Raw genomic sequence first — 27105 nt, 5'->3', positions numbered from 1 at the left:
GCAGCTGGGTCCATCAGAAACGTGGCTGTTTGCTTGTCTTTACACAGGTTAGCTTTTCTCTGTTTCAGCATTCTGACGCCCCTGCCTTGAGACACCATTTCCTGTTGTCTTTAATGATCTGTTCCGTGTCTAAAGGTCATCTACTGGCAGAACTATTGTGTGGTCTGGAAAACTGAGTTGTGACTCTCTGCGTTAGAGACCTTATAGAGAGCACGGGGCTTTTGTTGTTGAGTAAGTTGGGAGGAGTCACCATCATATAGCTTCCAAGCATTGACTGTAACTGCTTCAAACAAGACTTTGGAGTCTACTCCCGCCTGGCCTCTGTTGTTTGTTGACTAATACCAACGGCCATTAGATGATTGACTTGGAGATTTGCCGCTCTGGCTCCAGAATCCACATAATAGGAATTAAACGCTGCTTAGTTAACATATTTTAGTGAAAACCACAAAGGAAAAGCCATTTGGGTGAGTTTATAGAAAAGGCCTCTGTAGCTGCGATTTCCTGCCCATCAGCCCACACACTGAAGACGTACTGTACATCGATGATGTCACTGAGGGGTTACCTACTGCATCAGCAGTTACCCATCAGCCACAACCACAGCAGTGCGAAATAATCAACCTCCCTAGGATTTGAGGGTTTCAGACTAAGAACGGAGAGATGAGTCTGGCCACTTGGGTTCTTTTACATATTGTTTATGGCAGTCTCTTCTCCAAGATAGGGGCCAAGAGCCTGGAGGTATTTACTATCTGTCCCTTCACAGAAATCTGGGCCCAGTGTAGCTGGGCCCTGTGCTACCACGTCCCCACTAGTCTGCAGTCAGGATGTCCTGGGGATCCAGTGACCTCAAGACTAGACTGGAAAAGGGCTCTACTTCCTCTTTGACTGCCTATGTGCTGAGTGGTCTGTAATCTGGCCTTGCAAGACCAAGGAGTCTGAAAGAGGATTTTTAATTTTTGTTGTGAATTTTAAATAGAATTTAATCTCTGCATTTTGTAAACCTCAAATTGGCCAAATGGCTGTTAGGCAAAAGACTTCTGATATAGCCATCTCCATATACTCAAAATACATATCTGCTTGAGTCACATCACTGACCCGTTGTCCCCGTTGTTCCTTAGGCTTGCACACTGGCCAGAAGGAATGCAGACGTCTTCCTGAAATACCTGCACAGAAACAGCGTGAGCATGCCAGGGATGGTGACGCACATCAAGGCCCCGGAGCAGCAAGTAAAAAGTGAGCACACTGCCACTCTGCTTCCCTGTGGCTAATGCTAAGTGTCCAGTTCATGCTAACGAGCTAACTAACTAACATTAGCTGTCAGTTCAGTAACAAAATATGAAGAAATCTGTAGGCCACTAATACACTGAGTAAGCTAAGTATAAAACAGACAGCATGGCATTCAGCTTGATAGTTACTGTCCTTGCCTCTTGATAGATGTGAGTGAAGGAATGCATGGTCAAAATGAAAGCTGCAGTTATCTATATGCAAAGTAGTTTTAAAAGCTAAGTCAGAAAGCATGGACCAGTATTGTGGCTATAAGCTGCATTTAAGGTTGTATACCTCAGACATGGTTAATTAAGGAAAGCAAATTGCAAAGTGTGACATAGTTTAATACCTCTTGAGTATAATACAGTTTTTTGTTCATTAATTTACTTGTAAATGCATAGCAAAAGGTCTGGGTAAATGTATACCAAAGTGTAATTAACAGAGTTGGTGTACATAGAACGTTAAATAGAAGAAATATGAGCTGTATAGGGTAAGGAGCTACCCAGGCCAGTTTCACACAGCTGAAACTGAGCGTCACAGGCAAAAATTGTAACATTGACTTGTAGTAAGGAGGCTGTGGATTGCTGGAAATATTTTGGTTTATGTACCTCTTAGAGTGAGGGCAAGAAGATCCGGCTCCCTGTGACTTACAGGCAGGCTGCCAGTGTAACTCTACAAGATCAATCCAGGGAGTCAGACAAATGTCTCAGCATCTCTCAGGAGCTGGAGCCACCCCTGAATCCCTGAGGGCAGTTCACACTCCTTAGCTGCTTCTAGGAAAAATTATTCCTACTCAGTCCGAGCCGGAAACGAGGGCAGAGGGATTTCTTCCTGCAAGAATTTCGGTTCACATGCAGTGCTTGTGTGGAAGCGGTACCTTAGTCCTTTGGTAGACTTAAATTTTTCAAATAGATGGACATGGTGGCACATACCTTTAATCCCAGCACTCAGGAGGCAGATTTCTCTCTGTGGATTTTTCTCTGAGTTCGAGGCCAGCCTGATCTATAGAGTGAGTTCCAGGACAGACAGAGCTACACAGATAACCCCTGTCTCAAAAAATAAAAATTCAAAAATTGAAATGAATGTGTTTCCCATGTTTTCAGTAACTGGCAGTAAAGCCCATGGGGCCCTGCTCCTTTGCTGAGCTGTTGGCCACTGATAGATCTGAGAGAGAGACAGTCACTGCCTTCATTAACGTGCCCACTGGTGAGCTCACAGGCCCCAGTGGAGAGCTCCAAACCCATGGTCACATGACAGCCCCTAGCTAAACTCAGCAAGTCACTAAGTAAATCAAATCTTAACTGACTTTGGAAAACCTGTTGAGTTTTCGGTGGAGCAGGGCATGGCAGTGCGGCTGCTAAGCTGATGTGTGAGACACCGTAGTGCTTTCTCACGAGGTACACAGCCTGCTCGGACTAAGGTTCCCTAATATAACTACTTTATATGGCAGCTATCGTGGGATCTCTGTCTTGGCACTTCTTTTCTAAAGCCTTTTCTTTCTTTTATTAACGTCTAGAGTGAATTTATCTTACTGTAAAAAAAGGAAAGGTGCTGTCTTAGTTAGGGTTTCTGTTGCTGGGAAGAGACACCATGACCACAGCAACTCTCATGAAGGAAAACATTTCATTGTGGCTGCCTTCCAGTTCACAGACTTAGTCCATTCTCATCATGGCAGGAGGCATGGCAGCATGCAGGCAGATGTGGTGCTGGAGAAGGAGCCAAGAGTTCCACATCTGGATCAGCAGGCAGCAGGAAAAGAGAGCAAGCCACTGGGCCTGGCTTGGGCTTCTGAGACCTCACAGTCCACCACCAGTGAAGTGATGCACATCCTCCACAAGGCCACATGTCCTAACCCTTCCAAATAGTGTCACCCCCTCTGAGCCTAGAAGGCTGTTTTCAATTCAAACCACCACAGATGCCCAAATGTACACAGATCACATAATCCCCTTGCTACTTACAGTCATTGTAAGGATATTTTGTGTGTCCTGTCTATACTTTTTTTTACAAAAGAACAAAAGGGACTATTCCCCTATGAAAAGCACATTTCACTTTGTGTAACGCATCTTAGCTTTGGAAGCCACTGTTTAGAGACTGGACTGCTGCCTTTCGAATGCATTTCAGGTGTCCCTGGTATGGTAAGGGGGCCGTACCTTGCTTTCAGTTTCATTGTTCATATCTGCACTTCCCAGTTATTCATCTCAGTACCAATAGTTTTGATTACTTCCAGCACCATTTGTCTGAAAGATAAACTCTAGTCCTGGGTGTCCACATTTCAGTGTCATTACTGGTACCAGAATGCCTTGTGCTAGGATTGCACTGCATAACACAGGCTCCTATGCACCTGTGCCTTGCCCTCTCTTTCCAAGCCTGAGGAGTGTCAATCTTGAACAATAAAACAGCAAACAATGCTCTTATTGCTTGTGTGAGGTTAAGCGTGTGTTCATATGTTTACTGCTCATGCTTTAGTGTTCAAAATTATATTACTTCACAACGAAGGGTGTAACTCAATGGTAGATGGTATGTTTTACCCACATAAGGCTTTGTTTTCCATCCTCAGCACCAAGTAAACAAAAGTCAAATTGGAAAGTGAACTATAGGGTTATAGATCAATTCATAGCTTGCTTGCCTGGCACATAGGAAGTGCTGGGTTCAGTCTCTACCACATAAATCAGGCATGATGGTGTACAGCTGTGAGTTCAGTCCTGGAGGTGGCAGCAGGGGTCAGAAGTTACAATAGGTTGTGTCAGCTAACTATGGAGTTCCAAGCCAGACTGGTATATCGGCTTAGGAAATTGGGTCTGTGACTTATATATCCCCAGGAGTTTTTTGTAGCATGAATCTTAAAAGGTCTTATTAATAAAAACAAACCCAGGGCCAGGTATTGGGGTGAACCCTGGAAGATCAGAGAGACAGAACAGGCCACAGCTAACTTCACCTGGCCAACTTCTCAGCCAATCCTGTTCCCTCAAACTGGAAACCTCTGTGTCCTCATCCGAATGGATCTCAGCTGAACTGCTGCTCAAAAGCCTAAAAGCTTAACTAGCTCTGGTTTCTGGTCCTCATGCCTTAAATACCTTTCTGCTTCCTGCCATCACTTCCTGGGATTAAAGGCATGTGTCACCATGCCTGGCAGTTTCCAGTGTGGTCTTGAACTCACAGAGATCCAGATGGATCTCTGCCTTTGGAATGCTAGGATTAAAGGTGTGTGTGCTACCATTTTCTGGCCTCTGTATCTAGTGGCTGTTCTGTTCTCTGACCCCAGATAAGTTTATGAGGGTGATCAATATTTTGGAGGACACACTATTACCACAGTTTTTCCTGGTTTTTTTTAACGAGCACAGCATTTGGATGGTAGCTATTGTATGTCAGTTGTAGTTTTTGTATAATAAGACACCTTTGCCTTCACAGTTCCATGGTCATCTGCTTCTCTAGTTCCTTCCTTCCCCTCCTAAGGCTTTATGTTTTAAAAGTATGAGTAACAAAAAAACTTATTTTTTATTTTCTGCTCTCTTGTGTGGTTGTTATTTTTATTTTTTTTTTTTTGATTTTTTTAAAGATTCATTTATTTATTATATATACAGTGTAATGTCTGCACGTATCCCTGCAGGCCAGAAGAATGCACCAGATCTCATTACGGATGGTTGTGAGCCATCATGTGGTTGCTAGGAATTGAACTCAGGACCTTTGGAAGAGAATCCAGTGCCCTTAACCACTCAGCAATCTCTCCAGCCCCTGTTATTTTTATTTTAAAACAGAATCTTGTGTGTATCCCACATTGGTTTCAAATTCAAGGGTGAAAGAATGCAGAATCTGCTTCAGGTGCTGACTGAGATCCAGACAGGAATGCCATCATTTCTTAGCACAGTCTGCCATGCTGTGACAAGAGCATAAACACCTAAATGAAAACAAGTAGAAGTCTCCAGGTGTTCATGGAAATCAAGCACCAACACCTTTTCCTTTTCCATTTCAGATATCTTGAATGAACTCTTCCAGCGGGAAAACAGGGTATTGCATTATTGGACCATGAGAAAAAGGCGATTGGACCAGTGCCAGCAGTACGTGGTCTTTGAAAGGAGTGCCAAACAGGTCAGTGTATCTGGGGCGCCTCAAGCCCTCCACACATGCTCACATAGGGATGTTCAACACATCACTCCTCCACCCATGCTCACACAGGGGTGCTCAGCAGGTCAGTGCTCCAGCCATGCTCACACAGGGGTGCTCAGCAGGTCAGTGCTCCAGCCATGCTCGCACAGGGGTGCTCAGCAGGTCAGTGCTCCAGCCATGCTCGCACAGGGGTGCTCAGCAGGTCAGTGCTCCAGCCATGCTCGCACAGGGGTGCTCAGCAGGTCAGTGCTCCAGCCATGCTCACATAGGGGTGCTCAGCAGGTCAGTGCTCCAGCCATGCTCGCACAGGGGTGCTCAGCAGGTCAGTGCTCCAGCCATGCTCACATAGGGGTGCTCAGCAGGTCAGTGCTCCAGCCATGCTCGCACAGGGGTGCTCAGCAGGTCAGTGCTCCAGCCATGCTCGCACAGGGGTGCTCAGCAGGTCAGTGCTCCAGCCATGCTCACACAGGGATGTTCAACACATCACTCCTCCACCCATGCTCACACAGGGGTGCTCAGCAGGTCAGTGCTCCAGCCATGCTCACATAGGGGTGCTCAGCAGGTTAGTGCTCCAGCCATGCTCGCACAGGGGTGCTCAGCAGGTCAGTGCTCCAGCCATGCTCGCACAGGGGTGCTCAGCAGGTCAGTGCTCCAGCCATGCTCACACAGGGGTGCTCAGCAGGTCAGTGCTCCAGCCATGCTCACACAGGGGTGCTCAGCAGGTCAGTGCTCCAGCCATGCTCATGCAGGAGTGCTCAGCAGGTCAGTGCTCCAGCCATGCTCACATAGGGGTGCTCAGCAGGTCAGTGCTCCAGCCATGCTCGCACAGGGGTGCTCAGCACGTCAGTGCTCCAGCCATGCTCACACAGGGGTGCTCAGCAGGTCAGTGCTCCAGCCATGCTCGCACAGGGGTGCTCAGCAGGTCAGTGCTCCAGCCATGCTCACATAGGGGTGCTCAGCAGGTCAGTGCTCCAGCCATGCTCGCACAGGGGTGCTCAGCAGGTCAGTGCTCCAGCCATGCTCACATAGGGGTGCTCAGCAGGTCAGTGCTCCAGCCATGCTCGCACAGGGGTGCTCAGCAGGTCAGTGCTCCAGCCATGCTCGCACAGGGGTGCTCAGCAGGTCAGTGCTCCCGCCATGCTCGCACAGGGGTGCTCAGCAGGTCAGTGCTCCAGCCATGCTCACACCTCCTTTCCTAGACTGGCAGATTTTTGTTACAAAAGCTGTCTTTAACACTATGTTCTGATGTCAGAAACAATCATGCCTTTTAATTAAGTTTGTGATAAAAATAAAGCCCCCAAGCCTGAGAATAGTGTGACAACCTGTTTGTTTCACACTATACCAGTGTGCCATTTGGTTTTCCCCAGTTGCCTTTACCTCACACTTGGAGCTGCCAAGTGCAAGTCATCGAAGCGATTATCATGTAAAAAGCGTGGTTGCGTCCACCATAGCAGGTGCTTTCTTTATATTGCTGTATTCATATATTGAAGAAAAAGTTAATTTTCAGGGACATTGAGCTAAAACTAGGTAAGAAACATGACAGAATTTCTAATAATTTAAAATATCCAGAAAGGGTTTTTGAGTTTGGCTGAGGCAGAGACATGAAGGGGTCCATTTTCTCCTGAGAGCACTGTGGGACAAAGTGCTTCTAAGGAGATTGTCCATCATAGAAGATCATCTCAAAGTAAATCTGTCTACTTGTCTTGTCTTAAGCACCAAAATCCATTTCAGTTCTCTTTGGCTTCAGTTCAGGCAGAGAAACACAGGATTAATTTCATTCCCTCAAAACCTGAATGTGCCTAGGCTTGGGCTGGACATCGTCTGTGTAAATGCAGTGACCACCACCCCGGGCTGCTCCCTGTGGTCAGTCAGTGTTGAGCCCTGTCCTGACTGCAGCACCAGTGAGGGCTGCTAAACCCGTGTGCAGCAGCACATTCCTGACACAGAACTTCAGCCAGGTCTTGCTAGCCAGGGAGAAATGAAACTTCAGCATAGGTTTCTCACGTAGGGTACAGATTCTGTTCCAGGTCGATTCCTTAGTTTCAGAGGACAGCGGTGTCCAGCACTGCTCAATTGCCTACAGACCTCAGACCTCCGATCTGATGCTCTGTTGACCTTTCTCTCATCTGTGATCAGATCCGCACAGTGGAGGGCTGTGGTGTTTAATAACATTCCATTGCATTTTCCTAACATACTTTTGAACGTGTTCCACCGTGCTTCTGTGGAGGTGGCTTTGGTTCCTAACTAGGCAGTGTTACGCATCCTCTCCTATGTCTTACCTCTCAGTTTAAAGACAAGGTACAGTTCAGCTGCAGAGAGGCACAGCTGCGAACCCCTCTCCTGGCATTGCTGGTGGGGACCTGTCAGGCCAGCTGTCCTCCTGAGCTCTGCTCCACATAGCACTCTGGTGGACATGCACTGCTCAGTGCAGATCATAATCCCTCAGATTCTGCAGTTTTCAGTGTGGCCCACTAAGTGGATACCACTGTTCCTAATGGCCGTGTGGAGCGCTGACGGTGGCCTCCGTGGTAGTGCTCTGGGCTCGTCCTTCCCTTGGCCCTTCCTGGTTCCACCTCCCAGGACCTCCCTCTCTTATCTCCACCACTGAAGCTGCCTCTCAGGACCAAGTTCACGCTGTTCTTGCTTCTTCCTCTCCTCTTATCTGTCCCTGGGTGTCTCCCAGGCCTGACCTCTATTTTCGGCTCCCAGATGTCTAAGTTTCTGGTACCTCTTCAGTGTCTCCCTACTTTGGCCTCACCAGAAGCTAGCTCAGCTGCACTCCCGACTCCCTGGCCCGCCTGTGCCTCACGCATCCTGTTCAGTTAGGAGTGACAAGGTGTGTCTTTGATCCCCGCCTCTCCTTTGTGGTCCTTGCTTCCCACCCGTTTCTTAGTCTAGGGTGCTGACCTCCTGTGCATCCCACTCCACTCTCTCCCTCCCAGCCATTTCTACCCGGCCTCCGTTCCATCCCTTTCTATACAGGAGCACATTTGCTTCTGCAAAGAACTCCAAGCTCTGCCTGTGACCTCCATGGGCCCACCTGCCCTCCCAGCCTCTGCTCTGGCCGCTTCTGCTTTCTCCACCTGAGGCAGACCGAGTGGCCTCTGATCACACATGTGCTACCCCATGCTGTTCCTTAGTCCCCAGGTCCCACCCAAAACTCCACCTCGCATGGCCTCCTTCTGACAAGGTCTTCCTTCTCTTCTCATGGCTACAGTCTGTGACTTGCTTTTCAGTCTGTCAGGTAGCGGGGCAGGCATGTGGTTCCCCGCTTCCTCATGGAATCTGGCTGCAGGCTGGGGTTCGGGCCACTCTTATCCCTGAGGACATCTGCCTCCACAGTATGTACTTGGAAATGCTTTCAGTGGGGTGGAGAAGTCAGGGACGCTGAAGAGATTGACTATGTGACCTTCATTTATATCAGTGTTAACATTGTTTCAGAGATGGAGTAACCATCTGTAAGCTGGAGGAAGTGAATGTCCAGCTGATAGCTGAAATACCCTGTGGCTTGATTTCCTTTTCTCTTTTTGCTGCAAAAATTCCACAAATGGGACTGGTGGGGGGGCCTTAGGAGGTAAAGTTCTTGGGACTAAACTGAACCCCAGAACCAACATTAAAAAAAAAAAAAAGGAGCTATGGTGGTGTATACTTAACAATCACAGCACTGAGGGAAACAAAAGCAGATCTCAGGGCTTTGTGGCCAGCCAGCCTAGCCTACTTGATTCGTCCCAAGCCAGTGAGAGAAACTGTCTCAAAAAAAAAAAAAAAAAAAAAAAAAGTGGATGCCTCCTGAGTGATGACAGCCTAAATTAACCTCTCTGATCTTCATACAGGTTCATCCACACATGCAGGAAAGTTCACATACACATACACACTGCCCCAGATGCAGTAACATATCTGAAAGAAACAGCAAAGTGGGTGTTCCAATAGCAACATGTTAGAATGGATAGTTTCAGGATTCTAGGACGTGTCGACACTCCCACTTTTTAAAACGCTGGTTTTCCTTAGCTCAGCCTGTTTAGATGTGTGTGCTTAAATAAGTGTAATTCCATTTTAAGCTCCGGCCCCCAAATCTCACTGGCATCTTTCTTCAGGAGTTATCATTAGACTAAAAAGGTGAAGTCACATCCAGTGGGGAGCTTATGCACAATGTGGACATAATCCGCAGGACACCCCCAAAACACAAGGGAAATGGGCACCATTCACCCATCTCTGTGTTCTTGAAAAGAGACGTTGGTTATAGGTTCTCTGACTGTCCTGTTGTTAGGCCTGTAGGTTCATGGTCACAAGAAACCCTTGAACTATTGCTGCGTCAGTGATGAATTCTTTCCCCCTGCCCTGTTCTTTAGCCCTGGAGCCATGATGCTCCTCTCAGCGGTGTGTCTTATGAGGGACTGGCCTTCACGGCAGGGCAAGTAAAGTGTCTTCCCTTTAACACGTTTCCCTTCCTCTCCCCTAGGCACTGGAGTGGATCCATGACAGTGGGGAGTTCTACCTTTCCACACACACCTCCACAGGGTCCAGCATTCAGCACACCCAGGAGCTGCTCAAAGAACACGAGGACTTTCAGATAACTGCCAAGGTGAACCTGCGTGGGAACGGGCCTCTGGGCTGTCCCAGCATAACCTAGGACTAGGCCAAGGGGCCAGAGGGGTCACTGAGAAAGGTCTGTGATGCTGGAGGAATGGCTGCCAGCTCGGTGGCCGGCAGCTGAGGTGATGGTGTTTTCTCAGGTGGGAGCCTTTAGCTGCCTCGCTGTGTTCACTGACTTCCATGACAGGCTCCGCGCTCCTGGCTTTTGCTTTGTCCTTTTTGTTACTTCCTGGCTGTCTTGCTCTCATTTGCTTTTGGAGTTATTTTACCAAGTCTTGCTGTCTTTCTGAAACACGGGGGTGTATTCTTCTTCTGTACTCTGTGTCTTGCCTGGAATCCATTTGGACATGGTCTGTGTTCACAGCCGACAAAGCTGATGTCGGAGTCACAGTTACTGGTTGTCCAAGTGTCTGTGACACTAGAGGCATTGGTACTTTCCTCTTGAAAAGAGAATTGGATACTTACTCCAGACCGATTATATCTCTGTGGCACATGCACTATAAATAAACACAGATTTGTAAGAATACTCACACAAATCGTTCCCCAACGTATGCATCCCAGGAGCGGTTCTGGTCTGTACTTCAGGGTGGTTTTGAATTGCTTAGCATTAGTTCCCTTCTCTATGATTCTGCTGGGTTGTTTGTTTGTTTGTTTGTTTTTGTTTTCCAGAGAGTTTGTTTTTAAATTACATTTATTTGTGCTGGGCTGTTCGTGCTACAGCATACATGTAGAGGTTGAGGACAACTTGCAGGGATTGGTTCTCCTTCGACAGTGTGAATCCTGGGGACCACAGCAAGTGCCCTCACTCACCGAGCCCCCTGGCTGGATCTCGGGGGTTGGTTGGTTTTGGTGTGTGTGTGTGTGTGTGTGTGTGTGTGTGTGTGTGTGTGTGTGTGTGTGTGTATGTTCTGAAGTATTTTTAAAAATACATTTTTAATAGTAGATTTGAGTTTTTAGGAAATACTGATAATTATTTCAGATTTAAGATGAAAAATAAATGACCAACCTGAATATTTATTACAAGTATTCCTATAAAAGAACAAGAATAATTATCTTTAGAGAGAGAGAGAGAGAAAGCGAGAGGAAGGCAGGAAGGAGCTGGACGTGATGGCAAACACTTTTAATCCCAGAACCTAGGAGGCAGAGACAGATGGAGCTCCGAGTTTAAAGCTAGCCTGGTCTACACAATGAGTTCCAGGCCAGTCAGGTCTATATAGAGAACACCTGTCTCCAAAAACCAAAAACATCTAAAATAACTATCTTGTGTGGCCCGTAAGCAGCTTTGGAACATAAAGAGGACTTTTTCAATCCGCTGTGTCACAACAGCTCCTTTGTATTTTGCTGTGTTTTTGCTTCTGTAACAGTTTCTGAGAGTGCTGGGCCTTGGATAGCCTGGTCCTGTTCATCATACACTGGGGCTACACAGGGCTGGTTCCCCAGTGCATTGGGTGGAATGCTGGGGAGGGTGGGACTCACCAAGGTGGAAATGCCCACTCCTGGAGATACCAAGAACACCCAGAGAGCAGACTGGCCCTGCATCTAAGGTGCAGATAGTGGCTTTCCCTTCCTCTGGATACAGCACATTCAGCCATATAATTCTAATTTTGTTAGTACAGATAACAAAATCATCAATACTATGGATGTTACAATTCTGTATTGTTTCTCTGATGATCTTTTGATTGAAAGGGTGTCAAGGAAGTGCCTAATGTTGCACTCAGAGGTAGTTTAAAAAAAAAAAAAAAAAGCTATTTTCCACCACTGCTCTGCTTCCCGGTCACGTGTTTGTCCCCATAGCCTGTTCACAGCCCCGGGACTGCACTGCTGTTGATTCCAGTGACAGGTCCACCTTGTCACTAGGAGAATACATGTGGGAGGTTCCCATCATTCCTAAAGGTTCCTTTCTATTGAGTTTGAGTGTGGCTCTTGGAAGTGTAAGACAGTAGTATGCATTTCTTTAATTCTTGTGTCTTGTAAGATCTAAACTTGTCGGTACCATCTGACCTTGCTGTTTCCCAAGTCTGTAGAACTCTTTGCTTTTGTTAAACACAATGCTAGGTGGGAATGGGAGGTTTGCAGAGTGCTCCTTGTTGTCTTCTTGGCCGTTTGTGGTCATTGGTGTGGGTGAGGTCTGAGTCAGCGAGCTCCTTGGTTTGTCAGGATGAAGTGGGGTTTGCCATTGCTGGCACTTATTACCCTGTCTCCTGAGAAATCATGTTTCTCACATCCCATATCAAGTCCTCTAACAGGACAGTCTCGCATCTCAGAGAATAATTCCAATTAGAGCACTTTGGATGTTAAGGCCGTAAAGCCAGGGGAAAGGGCCACCTCTCTGTCCTACTGAGACTTCGTCTTGACTTGGTCCCTTTGTCAGGGTTAGTCCTGCCATTTCTCCAAGTGCTGTGCAGGCACCGTCTGTGTCCAGTTCCCAGGCTTCATTCTCAGGTAGATTCCTGTGCTCATGCCAGGCTACGGAGATTGGGCTCTGCAAGGGTGAGGTCTGAGGGGACATTCAGAACAGCCTGCTACACAGTCTCTGCCCACAGTGAGGTTTGAAAACCTCCGCCTTGCTAAGCTACTTATAATCTTGCAGTCACCTCCCGTATCTCCCTGGGTGAGAGAGCATGTGTGAGCACAGACTGTGCGTTCCTCCTGGGATTCATCACCCGAGAACATGAGGAGTAGCTCCCCCACTCCTTGAAACCATGTAGCAGGCTGTCCATGTCCATGTCATGATGTGCCTGTGCTCTGTGGGCATTATGATAATGGCTAGAGTTAGCAAATAGAATGAGGGTGAATATTATTTACCATAATATTCATAATAGTTCCTGCATTACCGTAATATTTCTCATCAAAACCGGTGTTTGCTTGTTTGTTTTTCAGTGGGGCTGGGTAGCCTTTTAGAAAGCAATTTATTGGGTTCATGTCTCCTGTCTCCTCTCCTTGACACCAGAAGAATGCCAAACACTAAAATGTTAGCAGTATTTTAGAAATCTGGTTATTTTTACAACTTCCAGGTTCTTACTGCTAGAAACAACCAGATTTCTAAACTCTTTCCTTGTGTAGGGTGGTTTATCTGAATGATACAAAATCTAACTCAGTACAAAAAGATTGATTAATTCATTCACACAAAAAACTAACATGTGGAAACAGTACTTTGCCATGAGCAGTCTTAAGACTGAAACACATGGCAAAATTTCATTCTATATCCCTTTTATTGTTAGGATTTTGAATCTCTGGGTGTATTTTTCTAAAGGGTTATTTATTTTTATTTTATGTGCACTGGTGTTTTGCCTGCATATATGTCTGTGTGAGGGTGTCAGATCCCCTGGAGCAGGAGTTACAGAAAATTGTGGGCTGCCATGTGGTGCTGGGAATTGAACCCAGGTCTTCTGGAAGAGCAGCTGGTGCTCTTAACCACCGAGCCATCTCTCCAGCCCCCTCCTGGATATATTTTTTAAATACCAGTAATAATTAAACTCTTTGGAGAAAGGAATTGTTCCAGGGACAGTTAGACGGTGCCTCGTTTTTAATGACACCATTTGTCTGCTCTGTTTCTGCTGGGCCCTACTTGGTGCTCTGGGGTAGGTTGCCTGTGCGGGCTCATGGCTAGCACATACCATGAAGCAGACCAGTGATACTAAATGGGTAACTATGTCTAGTGTACGTGTTAAGTAAGATGCAAACATGGTAACTGTGAGGAAAGGAAGCGGTGGGGTTTGTAGCAAGGGTGGCAAAGGAAAGCTGCTTTGAGAAGCCGTGGACTCCGATTGGCATGGCCTTCTGTCTGTTGAAGTTGTGCAGTAAAGACTTACAAGTCTTGGCTTGCCGGTCTTTACATTTAGCAAGTCTTTCCTATTGTAGCTAGTTTAATGGACTTAACACTAGCTTCTTGTATTACTGCTGGAACGTATGCCTGTGATGTGTTCACTACATACAAACAAGTATTCCTTTAGCTTCTTGTGCTTTCGTTTCCAGTATTAATGTCGGCAAGCTATATGCCTTTATTTTTATTTTTACTTATTTATTCCCAGCTCTTAAGATACTAAACCCTTAAAGATTTATCTATGCAGAGTTAGCATTATTTCCTCGGGTGGCCTTTACCACGGTGGAAGAGATACTAGTACATAACATCCCCTGCTTCTAGAGGTGACATTCTCACCAGAGGAACTAACAGCAGTCACACAAAAGATAGAAATAATTTATACCGTGGTAAGAAGACAGGAGAGCCGGGTGGTGGTGGAGCATGCCTTTAATCTCAGCACTCGGGAGGCAGAGCCAGGCGGATCTCTGTGAGTTCAAGGCCAGCCTGGTCTCCAAAGCGAGTTCCAGGAAAGGTGCAAAGCTACACAGAGAAACCCTGTCTCGGGGGGAAAAATACAGGAGAGTGGCTGACTTGGAGCAACTGTGCTTTGAAGGTGGTCTTTATTGGAGAAGAGATATGAAGGACATCCTCTGAGGATGCCTAGGGAATTAGTCTTCTAGGCAGAAGCACCCGTGCACAGAGTCAGAAGAGGAGCTGGGCCAGTAACGGGAACCAGGTGCTCAACCCCAGTCTTGTTGTCACAGATGACTTTTCCAGCTAGGGAGGTTGCCCAGAGAGAGAATTCTGGCTCAAAACTTCCATTTTACAAACTAAGATGGTTTAGGATGGGGGTTGAAATCTGACTTTGTTTTCAGTAATTTTCAGTTGTTCTGAATATTTGCTATAAAGATTTTCCAGATAAAGTTTATGAGCAGAGCTGGAGAGATGGCTCAGAGGTTAAGAGCCTCTTCTCTAGGACCCAGTTTGTATTCCCAGCACCCATATGATGGCCCACAGCTATCTGTAACTCCAGTTCTAGACAAGCTGATGCCCAGTCACACAGGTGGTACATAAATATACATGCAGGCAAAACATCCATGCACATAAAATAAAAATAGGTAAATCTTGTTTTATTTTTAAAGTTTAACTAAGAAAAGCAGGTCTCTTGAAATAATAACTTGCTTCCTTAAAAACATGTCAGATCTCGTCCAGGTTGTTCAGGTAGATCTCATCCATTTCTCTGTCATTGGGTGATCCTTGGGTCTTTCCTAGGGTCCCGTTTTCTAGGTAGCCTCCCTGGAGTTGTGTAGCAGTCTAGTCATCTTTGTTTTACATCTAGTATCCTACTATAAGTGAGTACATACCGTGTTTGGCTTTCTGAGTCTGGGTTACCTCACTCGGGATGATTTTTTCTAGATCCATCCATTTGCCTGCAAACCTCATGATGTCATTGTTTTTCTTGGCTGAGTAGTACTCCACTGTGTATATGTACCATATTTTCTTTATCCATTCTTCAATTGAAGGGCATCTAGGCTGTTTCCAGGTTCTGGCTATTACAAACAATGCTGATAGGAACATAGCTGAGCAAATGCCCTTGTGGTATGATTGAGCATTCCTTGGGTATATGCCCAAGAGTGCTACAGCTGGGTCTTGGGGGAGATGGATTCCCAATTTTCTAAGGAAGCGCCATATTGATTTCCAAAGTGGCTGTACAAGCTTGCATTCCCACTAGCAGTGGAGAAGAGTTCCCCTTGCTCCACATCCTCTCCAGCATAAGCTGTCTTCTGTGCTTTTGATCTTAGCCATTCTGACAGGTGTAAGGTGGTATCTCAGTGTTGTTTTGATTTGCATTTCCCGGATAACTAGGGATGTTGAGCAGTTCCTTAAATGTCTTTCAGCCATTTGAACTTCCTCTGTTGAGAATTCTCTGTTTAGTTCTATAGCCCATTTCTTAATTTGACTACTGTTGGGCATTTTGTGGGAGTAATGAAGGGCAAGATTTGAGGGAAAGAAAGCTTAGGGGAGCAGGAGTTCCCAGCTGGATCAAGAACAGAAAGGGAGAACAAGGAATAACAGACCATGATAAATGAAGACCACATGAGAACAGGAATAAGCAGAGTGCTGGAGAGGTCCCCAGAAATCCACAATGATACATCCTCTGTAGACTGCTGGCAATGGTCGAGAGAAAGCCTGATCTGACCTAGTCTGGTGATCAAATGGCCAAACACCCTAACAGTCCAATAACTGATGGAAGTGGATGCAGAGATCCTCAGCCAGGCCCCAGGTGGAGCTCCAGGTGTCCAATTGTCGAGAAAGAGGAGGGACTGTAAGAGTGTGAATTGTTGAGACCAAGATTGGAAAAACACAGGGACAAATAGCCAAACGAATGGAAGCACATGAATTATGAACCAAAGGCTGTGGAGACCCCAGCTAGATCAGGCCCTCTGGATAAGTAAGACAATTGAATAGCTTGAACTGCTTGGGAGGCATCTAGGCTGTGGGACTGGGACCTGTCCTCAGTGCTGTTTGGAACCTTGGGCTTACATAGGGACACTTTGCTCAGCTTGGAAGGAGGGGACAGGACCTGCCTGTACTGAATCCACCAGGTTTAAATGAATCCCCAGGGGAGTCTTGTCCCTGGAGGAGATGAGAATGGAGGGGAGGGGCTGGGGGGAAGGTGGGGGGGGGGCGGGAGTGGGGAGGACAGGGGACCCATGGCTGATGTGTAAAATTAAAAATAAATTGTTACAAAAATTGTCAGATCTCAAAGAATGTCTAGTAAGTCACAATCAGGGAAACGGTCGTGATGTGAAAGGTGTGTTGAGAAATCAGAGCTGGGTGAAGTTGATGCTGCATATGTATAACCTTTGCTGTATCGTAAGCCCTAACTTTAAGGAAAGTTGTTAGTTTTGATTGACTTTATACTTTTCTGTGTATGCATCAAGTTACATAGCCTTTGTTATAAAAGTGAAGCTGCTTCTCTGAAGAGAGTTTGCTGTTGGTGAGTTTTCCTTCTGGTCTCCAGAGGTGTGCTGCTTCATAGCTGCTCAGGGCTGTTCTTGTTGCCTGGTTGTCCCTGCAGATCTGGAGGGCTAAATGGTTGCACAGAAAAAAGCATGGATGCAGCAACCCACATCTGGTGCTCAAAGAAGAAGAGTAAGACTGAAGAATCTCCTCCATGGACCTCCTCATTCATTCATTCATTCATTCACTCACTATTCTGTAGACTCTCACTGACCAGAGGAGACCCTTGACAGATAGGCTCAGTTCTAACTTTGAGTTCACAGGAACATCACTTATTGTCAAGAGCGGAGGAGGAAAGATGGCCAGTACAGTCTCTGGGAGGCAGACTGAGTGGATTTGGGGCCTCAGTGCAGATGATGCCCTTTTCCCTGTGCAGTCAGGTTCATGTGCCTCATAGTACTTTCCTGTTGTTTTTGCAGCAAACCAAAGAGAGAGTGAAGCTATTGATACAGCTGGCCGATGGCTTTTGTGAAAAAGGGCATGCCCATGCAGCAGAAATTAAAAAATGCGTGACCGCAGTGGATAAGAGGTACAGAGATTTCTCTCTGCGCATGGAGAAGTACCGGACCTCTTTGGAGAAAGCGCTGGGGATTTCTTCGGATTCCAACAAATCGGTGAATTGCTTTGTACACACTGGAGCAGTGGTGATCTCAGGCCCGTGCCCTCTCAGCCGCTCTGTTAACTGGCTTCATTGACTCTTGTTCCACAGAGCAAAAGCCTTCAGTTGGATATCATCCCTGCCAGCATCCCTGGGTCAGAGGTGAAGCTTCGGGATGCTGCTCATGAGCTCAACGAAGAGAAGCGGAAGTCTGCCCGAAGGAAAGAGTAAGCCAGCATCCCTGCGATGGTGAAGGGGGTGTCAGCCAGCCTGCAGACACGTTGCTGGGCGAGCTTTGCAGTCAAGTGTCTGAGAGCTCACTTGGCTTTTCCAGCTGACTTCTCTGCATGCTGACCTTCTATCACATGGTGTAGTGTCTTGTCCCATTTTCTCTGTGCCTTCCTTTCCTAGCTTGACAAATCGCTTGCCAACAGTAGTAGAGGAAACTAATAACTCCATTGTAGGTATTTAAAAACTTTGTAAACTAAGCTTACTAACTACGGATCTCCCCTAACCACACCCAGTTCCCACTCTGGTACTTTTGTTGCCTAGGGCCATTTGGCAGTGTGAGGAGAGATTGGGTTATCCTTCAGTGGGAACAGGGAGGGAAATGTGTCTGGAATCCAGTGGGTATGGACTAAGGCACTGCTGAGCCAACCCATAGCCCACAGTTGAGCTGAGCAGCCTGAATGTCGCCGTGGGGGCTCTGGTGGAAGTTAGATGGCTGCCACTCCGTTCTTGATTTACTTCCCTCAAGCCATTAATTTAGGTACAATACTTCTGGACTCTCCATTTTATTTTATAAATCTCCATAAAAATAGATGATAATAAAGAGTAATAAGCATACAACTTAACTGAACTGGACAATTCTCTGTTTATTTCAAGGTTCATAATGGCTGAACTAATTCAGACTGAAAAGGCGTATGTAAGAGACCTGCGCGAGTGCATGGATGTAAGTCTTCCGCCTGTCCCTTCCGCCTGTGTCTGCACTTTCTGTTTTATGCTGTCTGTGCTGGATCCTGGAATAGGGCCAGTAGAGGGCCTGTGCCCCGTGTTCCGTGGTGTTCCAGGGTGCACTGGCCCACTGCCGAGATGACACAGCACTAATGCTCTCATTTCATTGTCACAGGATAGCCTGGCTGGCACTCTCTTTGTAGAGAGCAGCGGCCTCAGAGAAATGTGCCTAACAGTCATGGCGCCTGGTACTTGGTCACACCCTGAACGTTTGTTGTACCTTGTGACAGAGATTCATTCCAAATTTGAAGCTGGGAATAAGCTAAAAACTATAGTAAATCTTCCCCAAGTGTTAGCAGCAACTAAAGTTTTTTTTAAAGACACATTTTTCATGTTTACTAAAAGGGCCCACTCTTACATACACTCTGCATTTATTCATAAGCTCTGAGTCCCTGTGTAGAGGCTTTGGCATGGCTGCTGCTTGCAAGTTTGGGTTGATTTTTTTTTTTTTTAAATCACTGTGCTTCCTTCCTGGCCAGACCTACCTGTGGGAAATGACCAGCGGGGTGGAGGAGATCCCACCAGGTATTGTCAACAAAGAGCTCATCATCTTTGGGAACATGCAGGAAATCTACGAGTTTCACAACAAGTGAGTGGTTTTAACTCTGGGGAGAGGTTTATTAAAATCTAGGTACTGTGATGACACTCTGTTATGAGAAAAGATATACAGCTGAATTTAGCAGACTTCGGTGATTTTGTTGAAGTTTGGCCAGAGCCAGTCAGCTGTGCATATTTAAATTTCCTCTTCTACTTATAAGTGAGATCATGAGTATTTTCTTTCCAGCTACCCCACACTGGTATCTTCCCAGAGGAGGCTGCTAGTTTGAAGTTTCTGTTAGAAGGCATTTGAAGACCGAACTGCCTGCTTGAAAATTACAGTAACTTAGCCTAGTCAAGAGCTACAGATTTTGTTACACCTTAAAATGTAGAGGACAGAGATGTTTTTCCATTTCTGGCTTATCTTACTAGAAAAATGTTCTCAGCACCTTTGTAATAATAATCTTTTCCCCCTCTACAGCATCTTCCTAAAGGAGCTGGAGAAATATGAGCAGCTGCCAGAGGATGTGGGACACTGCTTTGTCACCTGGGTAAAGAGCCCCATCCCCACCCCTCCAGTCCTCTCTCACATGGCGGAAGGAAGCAGGGAGGGCGCTGCACATTTCTTCTCAGTTGCTATCCTCTGATTCCTCTGCACCTGGAAAAATGCACCTTACCTCAAAGAGCGACACTCTCTTGGGGCCCACTGGGATACATTCTTATGGATTGTACTGATGGCTTTCTAGAACATTCAGCAAGCCGAGCCTCTGCTTGAGGCTGTTTGTCCTGGATGAGGGCCCAGTCCCGCTCAAGGAAGAGGCTCTTCCCCAGCCGATACCTCTTGGTGCCATAGCTTTCTTAAAATGCAGTTTCTCTTATTGAGGCTTACATTTCCTTAGTCTAGAGAACTTATTTCCCACATCAAAGGTTTTTAGATGGTGACTTGTGGTTGGGAGAAGGTATCTAAATAAAATGTTCTTGTTTTCTCTCTCTTTTTTTAAATTTTATTTTTATTTTTTATTTTTTTTGCTATAGGCAGACAAGTTCCAGATGTATGTCACGTACTGCAAAAACAAGCCTGATTCCACCCAGCTGATACTAGAGCATGCAGGGTCCTATTTTGACGTAAGTGACAGAGCCCTGAAGAGAGCGTCCAGACTGAATTTAGTACAGAGAACATGTAGCCACACTCACACTTTTTACCACACTGCCAGGATAATATTTTATTTTCTTCTCTCCTGTTTATAGTGGGGTATTTTATGGTTTTATTACAGTGTGTATGCGCGTGTGTACGTGTGTGTACATGTGTGTGTACGTGTGTGTGTACGTGTGTGTGTGTGTGTGTGTGTGTGTGTGTGTGTGTGTATGGCGCGTGCATGTGTTTGAATCATCAGGCCCTGTAACAGGTACCTTTACCCACTGAGCCATCTCACTAGCCCCTATTTTGGGATATTCTTCTATGTGCTTCTTAGAATGCTTCTACTCCAAGTATTAGAAGTCATATACGTACAAGACACTTAGGTCTTTAATATAGATACACTTGTAACTATTCCTTATATGCAGTCATTAACCTTATATGCAAGATTATACATAAAAGATAGAAACTTATTAATCTCGTGCAGTTCCCAAAGTGACCCACCAGTTGAGTCCTAGCAATTTGACTACCAGGTCAAGGAGATGCCCATCAGATGTCTGCTTGAGTAGGCTTAGTATGGGTTCTCTCCTTTTCAAAAATACTGCAGGGAAGTTGTTTGTGTAAAAGGGGAGGGATACAATGTTGCCAAGTGCATTGGGGTTCAGAACTAGTCAGATGTGGCAGATGGCGCCGGCGGAAGGTATTGAGTGCTGAGTGCTGGGCACCCTTGGTGGGCAAGGCCAGGGACTAGCAGGGGACTTTCTCTCACAGCAAAGTCTGAACTTTACCTTTTCTGTTTTGATGGGGACTGCCTATGGATGCCCTGGTACAGCTGTGTGCTCGGGGAGGACTAAGTGTTTAGTGATGCCTTGCCCAGCCTAATGCTGGCTTTTCTTTGTAGTATTTCACATGCCCCTGCAGCTTCATGATTAGATGGCACTCAGTACCAGAGCTCCGTGCAGACCACATTATAAAAAGCCTAAGCAGCAGGAGCGTGTGAATAGCCAAAATGTTAAAACAAAACAAACCAACAAACACTGTTGTGCTAACAAGATGGCTCACAGGTAAAGGCACTTGCCACCTGGCCACATGATGGAAAGAGAAAACCAAAACAAACCAATCCCCACGAGTTGTTCTCTGGCCTCAGCACAGGTGCCATGGCATGAGTTTGCCCCCAACTAGATAAAGTATAACTTTTGAACCCCCTGTGTGCTTGAGCATTAAAATTAAAGGCAGTTATACCGGCCTGACAGATAAATGCCTTTGGTGTCCATTGCAGGCTTACTTTTGACTTTGAAAGAGGTTTTTGGTTATAGTTCTCCATTCCTTGGGCATCTTACACTCTTCAGTTATTCTTTTCCCCAGCAACAAGCATTGCAGAATACCCATCGTATGCTTTCCTAGTTAGCTGATGAGCATATGAAGGGCTGAACAGCATCCCTGCCTTCCTGTGAAGAAGCCAGCACAGTAGCCTCAGATTTGTAAGCACTGTGATTACAAGATGCACGGTAGAAAGGTCCACATAGACACCCTAGGCATTAGTACTCTGCATCCGCTTCCTGCTTGGTGGTCTGCCATCCTCCCATGCAGAGGAAAGCTATAAACCTGGAGAAGTCTGTGCTGGTATTTTGACAGCCCTTTAAGAAAAAAGAGCTTATCATGTCAGCAAGATCAGATGCTTGTCACTAGTGTGGTATGACAGCCATTTTTAATAGTGTGACCCTTTGATAAAGTTCTTCCCTCTTTCACCTTATTTACTATAGGAGATACAGCAGCGGCATGGGTTAGCCAATTCCATCTCTTCCTACCTGATTAAGCCTGTTCAGCGAATAACAAAGTATCAGCTCCTTTTAAAAGTACGTATGAAGCCTCCTCAGTGTACAGAGTCTCCCAAGTTACAGGTCACTGTTTTGATGTCTCTCTCTTCTCTGTGTATATGTATGTGTGATTTTCTTGACTGCCATTTCTTGACCTAACTAGTTTCTTTTTGAAGCAGTTACATAAGATCGTATTCCCTCATTGCACCCCGAAGGTATGGTTGGAACCTGCCTACTACATATAATGGCCTTTGACTGAGAGATGAGTTGTCAGCTCTCGGTCCTTGCATATCCTTAGACTCTGGTGCTGACTGTGAGCCAGGCACTGCACACCGCATCCTGTAGATGTTAAACCTGCTGCAATGCTGACCTGCAGATGTGGAAACTAGCTGTCCAGGGTCAGGAAAATGCCCGGAATCATTGCTGATATCTGCCAGCTTTGAGCCCATATCCGGCTGATGCCAGGTCCACAGCACCCCACCCTCTTGCTGCTTGCTATGACTGTTAGCTACTCCTCACACAGGTTATAGAACATGCTCATGCCGATCCCAAGGGCTCTGTCAGACTGGCCTCGGCTTTTCGTTAGAAATAAGCATACCCAAAATTGCCCTTACAAAGTTTTAATTATGATTAGTTTCAACAATATAAAGTTGAGCAAGCATCACAGATGCATTATGTCATTAATGCATGTTTTCTTGCTGCATTAAAAGGTGTTTTACACCTTTTGCCTGGCTAAGGTATTATGTTTCCTTTGCTGGTGGAGTGTATGAAACTAACATGTAGACTGTCCACCAATCCCATCTATGTCAGCTGCTGTCCTGGTACCACAGAGGAGACTGAAGCCATGGACACCTAAAGTTCACTCAGTCAAAAAACTAGAAACCGTAAAAGTGGCTGTGTTCTTTTATATAAGTAATTCTATTACGGGACATTTCTATTGGGAAAACTCTGCTCTATACCCGACCCTCAACCCCCAACACACAATGCAGTGCCAGGGACCAAACCCAGAGCCTCGCACATGGGAGGCGAGTGCTATGTCACCAAGCCACACCCCACCCCCTCTCCTGTGTACCTCTGTACTTGAAATCTTACTAAGTGACTTGATGACCATCACTACAGAAGTCTGTAGCTGCTGTGAGCATGAAGTAAGCCAGAAGGCTCCGTTTAATTTGTTTACATCCGGGTAATTTCCCCTTTGCATCCTAAGTCTCTAAAAGTGCCTTGTCTGTAAGTCTAGTTCTTGTTACATTGAAAATTAAAGGCTTTGTTCTTAGCCTGGGCTTCCACTCAGATTGTGCTGCTACCTCTAAGTCTTCCCTCATTTCCCAAGAAGTTCTACTGGGGAGCAGTGGTAAACCCCATCTGACCTCCCCAGTCGGGAAGGCTGCCTGTACAGGCAGGAGGTGAGGCCTCGTGTGCTCTAAGCTCTAAGTTTCTTTCCAGCTCCTCAGAAGCATAAATATCTGACCACAAGTGAAGGAGGTTTACCGAAGGGGTCTCGACCCAGTGGTTGAGACCGCCGCTCTAGCCCCCCCCAAGCTTACTACTGACCACACTGCTGTGTCCGTCTTGTGTGGAGCATAAGATTGTTGCCACTGTGACCAATGATCTTCCTGACACCCCACAAAGGAATACCTCAGACCTGTCAGGATCACTGCCCTGCTCACCTGGTGACTGATGGTCTTCCAGATAGTCAGGAAGAGGAATTACACACACAGATCCCTCCAAGAGGTGTGGCTTGTCCACTGGAGCCTCCTGAGCACCCTGCTCAGGAAAGGAAGTCTGGTGTGCTGCTGTTCTGATGCACGGTCCAGCTAGACGCTGATATGTGGGGTTGTATGGTCAGCAGGGCAGCTGGATCCAGCATGGCTCTCAGCTGTCCCCAGCAGCTGCTTAGTCCTTCCATACCGGTAACATGTTATTTTCTCATTTTGAAGATGTGCTGGTTGACTGCTTTACCAGCTTTGTCCTGAATCACGGTGACTCGATCTGTCTCCCTCCATTGTCTGCATTCAAGTAGAACAAAGCCTGTTGCCTGTTGATTAATTCACTTTTTATAAGAAAAACTCCCAGTTGGCCAGTTTGTTTATTTCTTGAGCACTCTGAGTTTTCTTGGATTTCTGGTATCTGCTAAGGTGTTGCTGGCAGAACATTTTTGCAGTCCTTTGCTAGTTCACGGTGTTGATCTTCCTCAGGAGCTGCTCACATGCTGTGAGGAAGGAAAGGGGGAGATTAAAGACGGCCTCGAGGTGATGCTCAGTGTGCCAAAGCGAGCCAATGATGCCATGCACCTGAGCATGCTGGAAGGTAACAGGATGCACCACATCCCTAACGTACGACCGCATCATCCCCACTGATGCTGTGTGTAAACGAATCGTCTTCATTCTTGACGTGGTAACAGCTGTACCATGCTGCACTCCAGTAGCGCTTTGTATTACCCACCTCTTATCTAGCGCTGCCCGGCTTTCCTGCTAATGGAGGTGTAAATGATGAGCAGAGACATTGAGACCAAGGTTATAGAAGATCTTGTTACTTCCCCATTTCCATATCCTCTGCTAGATGTTTACACAAAGCAGATGTCTGGTGAAGTGATTGAATTTAGTGTGTAATATGGTGAACAGAAATTAGACAGATGTGTCCAACAGGTATTATAGCAATTCCAATTTGCATGCATGCTTCTGTTTAATAAAGCTGCATTGTCAAGGTTAGCATGGCAAAGGGCCTGTCCCAAATGCTTATGCTAGTTTAGGCAATTACATTGGTAGCATCAAGAAATGTATTAATTAGAACACAAGTGCCTTTTTGTAGTAGAACTCATTGATCAAACACACTGATATTTCTCCCTCTCATATAAAATATGTGATGGAATAGCTGTTCTTCATGATGAGGGAAGGATTGTGTTCTGGCCCATTTCTCTCCATCCTGTGTATTCTGTAATTGCCCCAGTAAGCTGCAGGACCACATAAACATTCCACCTCACAGGAAGTGGAGAAGCATGTGGATAGGGAACCCCTACCAGCAGTATACATTTTTTTTCTCACTTGCCCAGAGTTGGGATACTTAGCTCTTCCTAGCTGTGAAGGGACTGACGAGTGACGAACTTATTAACAGTGGGTGGCCCAAGTGTGATATGTGCTCTAAGGAAAAACAGAAATGGAGGTAGTCCACAGCAGTAGTGAGCAGCTTCTGTCCCAGGAGCTGCTCTGCTAAGTCCTGGTGGCCACATTTGCGACTGAAGAGTAGCCAGGGAGGCTGCCATATGGCCAGGTCCAGACTGGTTCATGTGCAGCCTATTCCATACTCACAGAAGAGGGGTTTGTGACTTTGTCTCCACCAGATTAGGACCTGAGCAGAGGGTCTCAGAGGGGCATTTGGGCCAAAGAGGCGAAGATTCAGGCTGGAATGTGGGCAGTCATGAGTCTGTGAGTGAGGGACAAGGAGCTGGGAGTAAGACCAGTCCTCAGGTGATATAAGCCTACAGAAAGGAGTGGAAAGCAAAGAATGTAGCTAGGAGGACCCCCTGAAGGCTTTTGAACTTGGGAAAACATAGACAAAGCAGAATTTCCGGAAGAATTGTCCTTTGTCATGGAGTCAGGGAGTAAGATTGGAAACTAAGTGAAGGCCTTTTACAGATGAAATAGAGACGCTCCCTTCTGAGTCATGTGCACTTTCCCCATGAACTGACCTGCTTTTGTTTCATGTTGTAGGGTTTGATGAAAACATCGAGTCTCAGGGAGAGCTCATCCTGCAGGAGTCCTTCCAAGTGTGGGACCCGAAAACCTTAATTCGAAAGGGTCGAGAGCGCCATCTCTTCCTTTTTGAAATGTCCTTAGTGTTTAGTAAGGAAGTGAAAGACTCCAGTGGGAGAAGCAAGTACCTCTACAAAAGCAAGTTGTTTGTAAGTATAGGCACCCAGAGTTCTTGTCTCCAAGTAAAGCGACTACATTCTTCTTGTGGGGAGAGAGAATTCCTGTCTGTTGCTTTAGTTGCCGCCCAAACTACTCTAGAATGGGAATCTGAATTGGGAAGTCTTTACCTCCTTCAGTTATGGGTCTCTGCAACCTGAGTCCACTAGAGGGCACACTGGTAGTCTGTGGACTTGAGGGCTCTGTTCCTGAGGCCCATAGCTTCTAAATGCACGAGGAAGAAATTCTGTAGGAGTAGATGAAGTCTTGTGTTGTGTGGGTGCCCTAAGCAAGCATTCATATCATTTTAATTGTTTTTTTTTTAAATCCATAAACATCAAAAGGTATGCAGATAGCCTTACTGGGTGGGCTCACTACAGATTCATAATAATGAAGATTCTTTTTCCAATAAAAATTAATTTATGAAGAGAAATGTGTGAATAAATTTGAAATTTTTATAATAGCAAAATATCATTATTAGAGAAAAAATGTGATCAGAAATACTGTTTGAAAGATTCCCCAGCCCTACCCATGCAGACACCTGTGGAGTTCCCATAGTACATTTTGGTTCTTGTGCAGTGTCTGTTTCTGGGGAAGGGGCATGGAACCATTGTATGACTGTTCCACACTAGCCACCCCGTGGCTGTGTACAGCTGAATGCCTGCTCCCTGGAAGGCTCAAGCCAGGACAAACTCTGGTTCCCTGAACTTTGAGCTTTCTCAAGGCCACTGCTCAGAGGGCTGCCAGCACAGAATTGCTAGACAGAGGGAACGAGATGAAGTAAAGGTGAGCTTACCATCTAGAAAGGAACCAGAGTGCCATCCGTTGTCTTCATGTCAGAGCTCTTTCAAATGTTTACAGACATCGAACATTTGAATGACCTGACTTTAGGTACTATCTGTAGATCCAGCAAATTCCCAGGAGAATAGGACTCTGAGTGTGGAAATGTTCTTAATAATAATCTGGCATCTGCAAATTCCTGCTAATGGGTTTCATTCCACTGTCTTTGGCTGGTACCCTGATTATCATTTGGATCTCGCTGTGGCCTTACATCAGTTAGGTCACACTCCAGCTGGAAATTAAAAAGTGCAATCTTGCCGGGTAGTAATTTTACTGCTGGCTTGAATCTGCCCTTGGAGGCAAACTTGTGTGTTTTAGAAATTGATACATCTTAGCCTAATTTATATTTTAAAAGTTAAGATTCCGGCAGAGGCCGCCTTTGGAGCGCCAGCCTATGAGTCACTTCCCTTGCTGGAGGGAGAGATTGGGTGGATTCGATCACGGGGGAGGATGCTGTGTTCTGCATATGTCCC

At 46.1% G+C, this 27105-nt stretch overlaps 1 protein-coding gene across 2 annotated transcripts in view; it reads left to right on the top strand.

Moving 5' to 3' along the window:
• Trio (trio Rho guanine nucleotide exchange factor) overlaps window positions 1-27105 on the top strand; it is a 313085-nt gene that overhangs the window by 192450 nt on the left and 93530 nt on the right. For both annotated transcript variants that reach the window (XM_036206893.1, XM_036206894.1), the window contains exons 19-30: window positions 1116-1230; window positions 5234-5349; window positions 9827-9949; window positions 17206-17400; window positions 17496-17611; window positions 18270-18336; window positions 18878-18987; window positions 19417-19486; window positions 19971-20060; window positions 21834-21926; window positions 24083-24194; window positions 25595-25785. In XM_036206893.1, the coding sequence (XP_036062786.1) occupies window positions 1116-1230; window positions 5234-5349; window positions 9827-9949; window positions 17206-17400; window positions 17496-17611; window positions 18270-18336; window positions 18878-18987; window positions 19417-19486; window positions 19971-20060; window positions 21834-21926; window positions 24083-24194; window positions 25595-25785 (1398 nt within the window). The remainder of the gene's footprint in view (window positions 1-1115; window positions 1231-5233; window positions 5350-9826; window positions 9950-17205; window positions 17401-17495; window positions 17612-18269; window positions 18337-18877; window positions 18988-19416; window positions 19487-19970; window positions 20061-21833; window positions 21927-24082; window positions 24195-25594; window positions 25786-27105) is intronic.

The sequence above is a fragment of the Onychomys torridus genome, chromosome 15 (genome assembly GCF_903995425.1).
Source record: "Onychomys torridus chromosome 15, mOncTor1.1, whole genome shotgun sequence".
NCBI lineage: Eukaryota > Metazoa > Chordata > Mammalia > Rodentia > Cricetidae > Onychomys > Onychomys torridus.
Note: the sequence above shows the minus strand (reverse complement) of the source record. Positions and strands in the feature narration are given on the sequence as shown.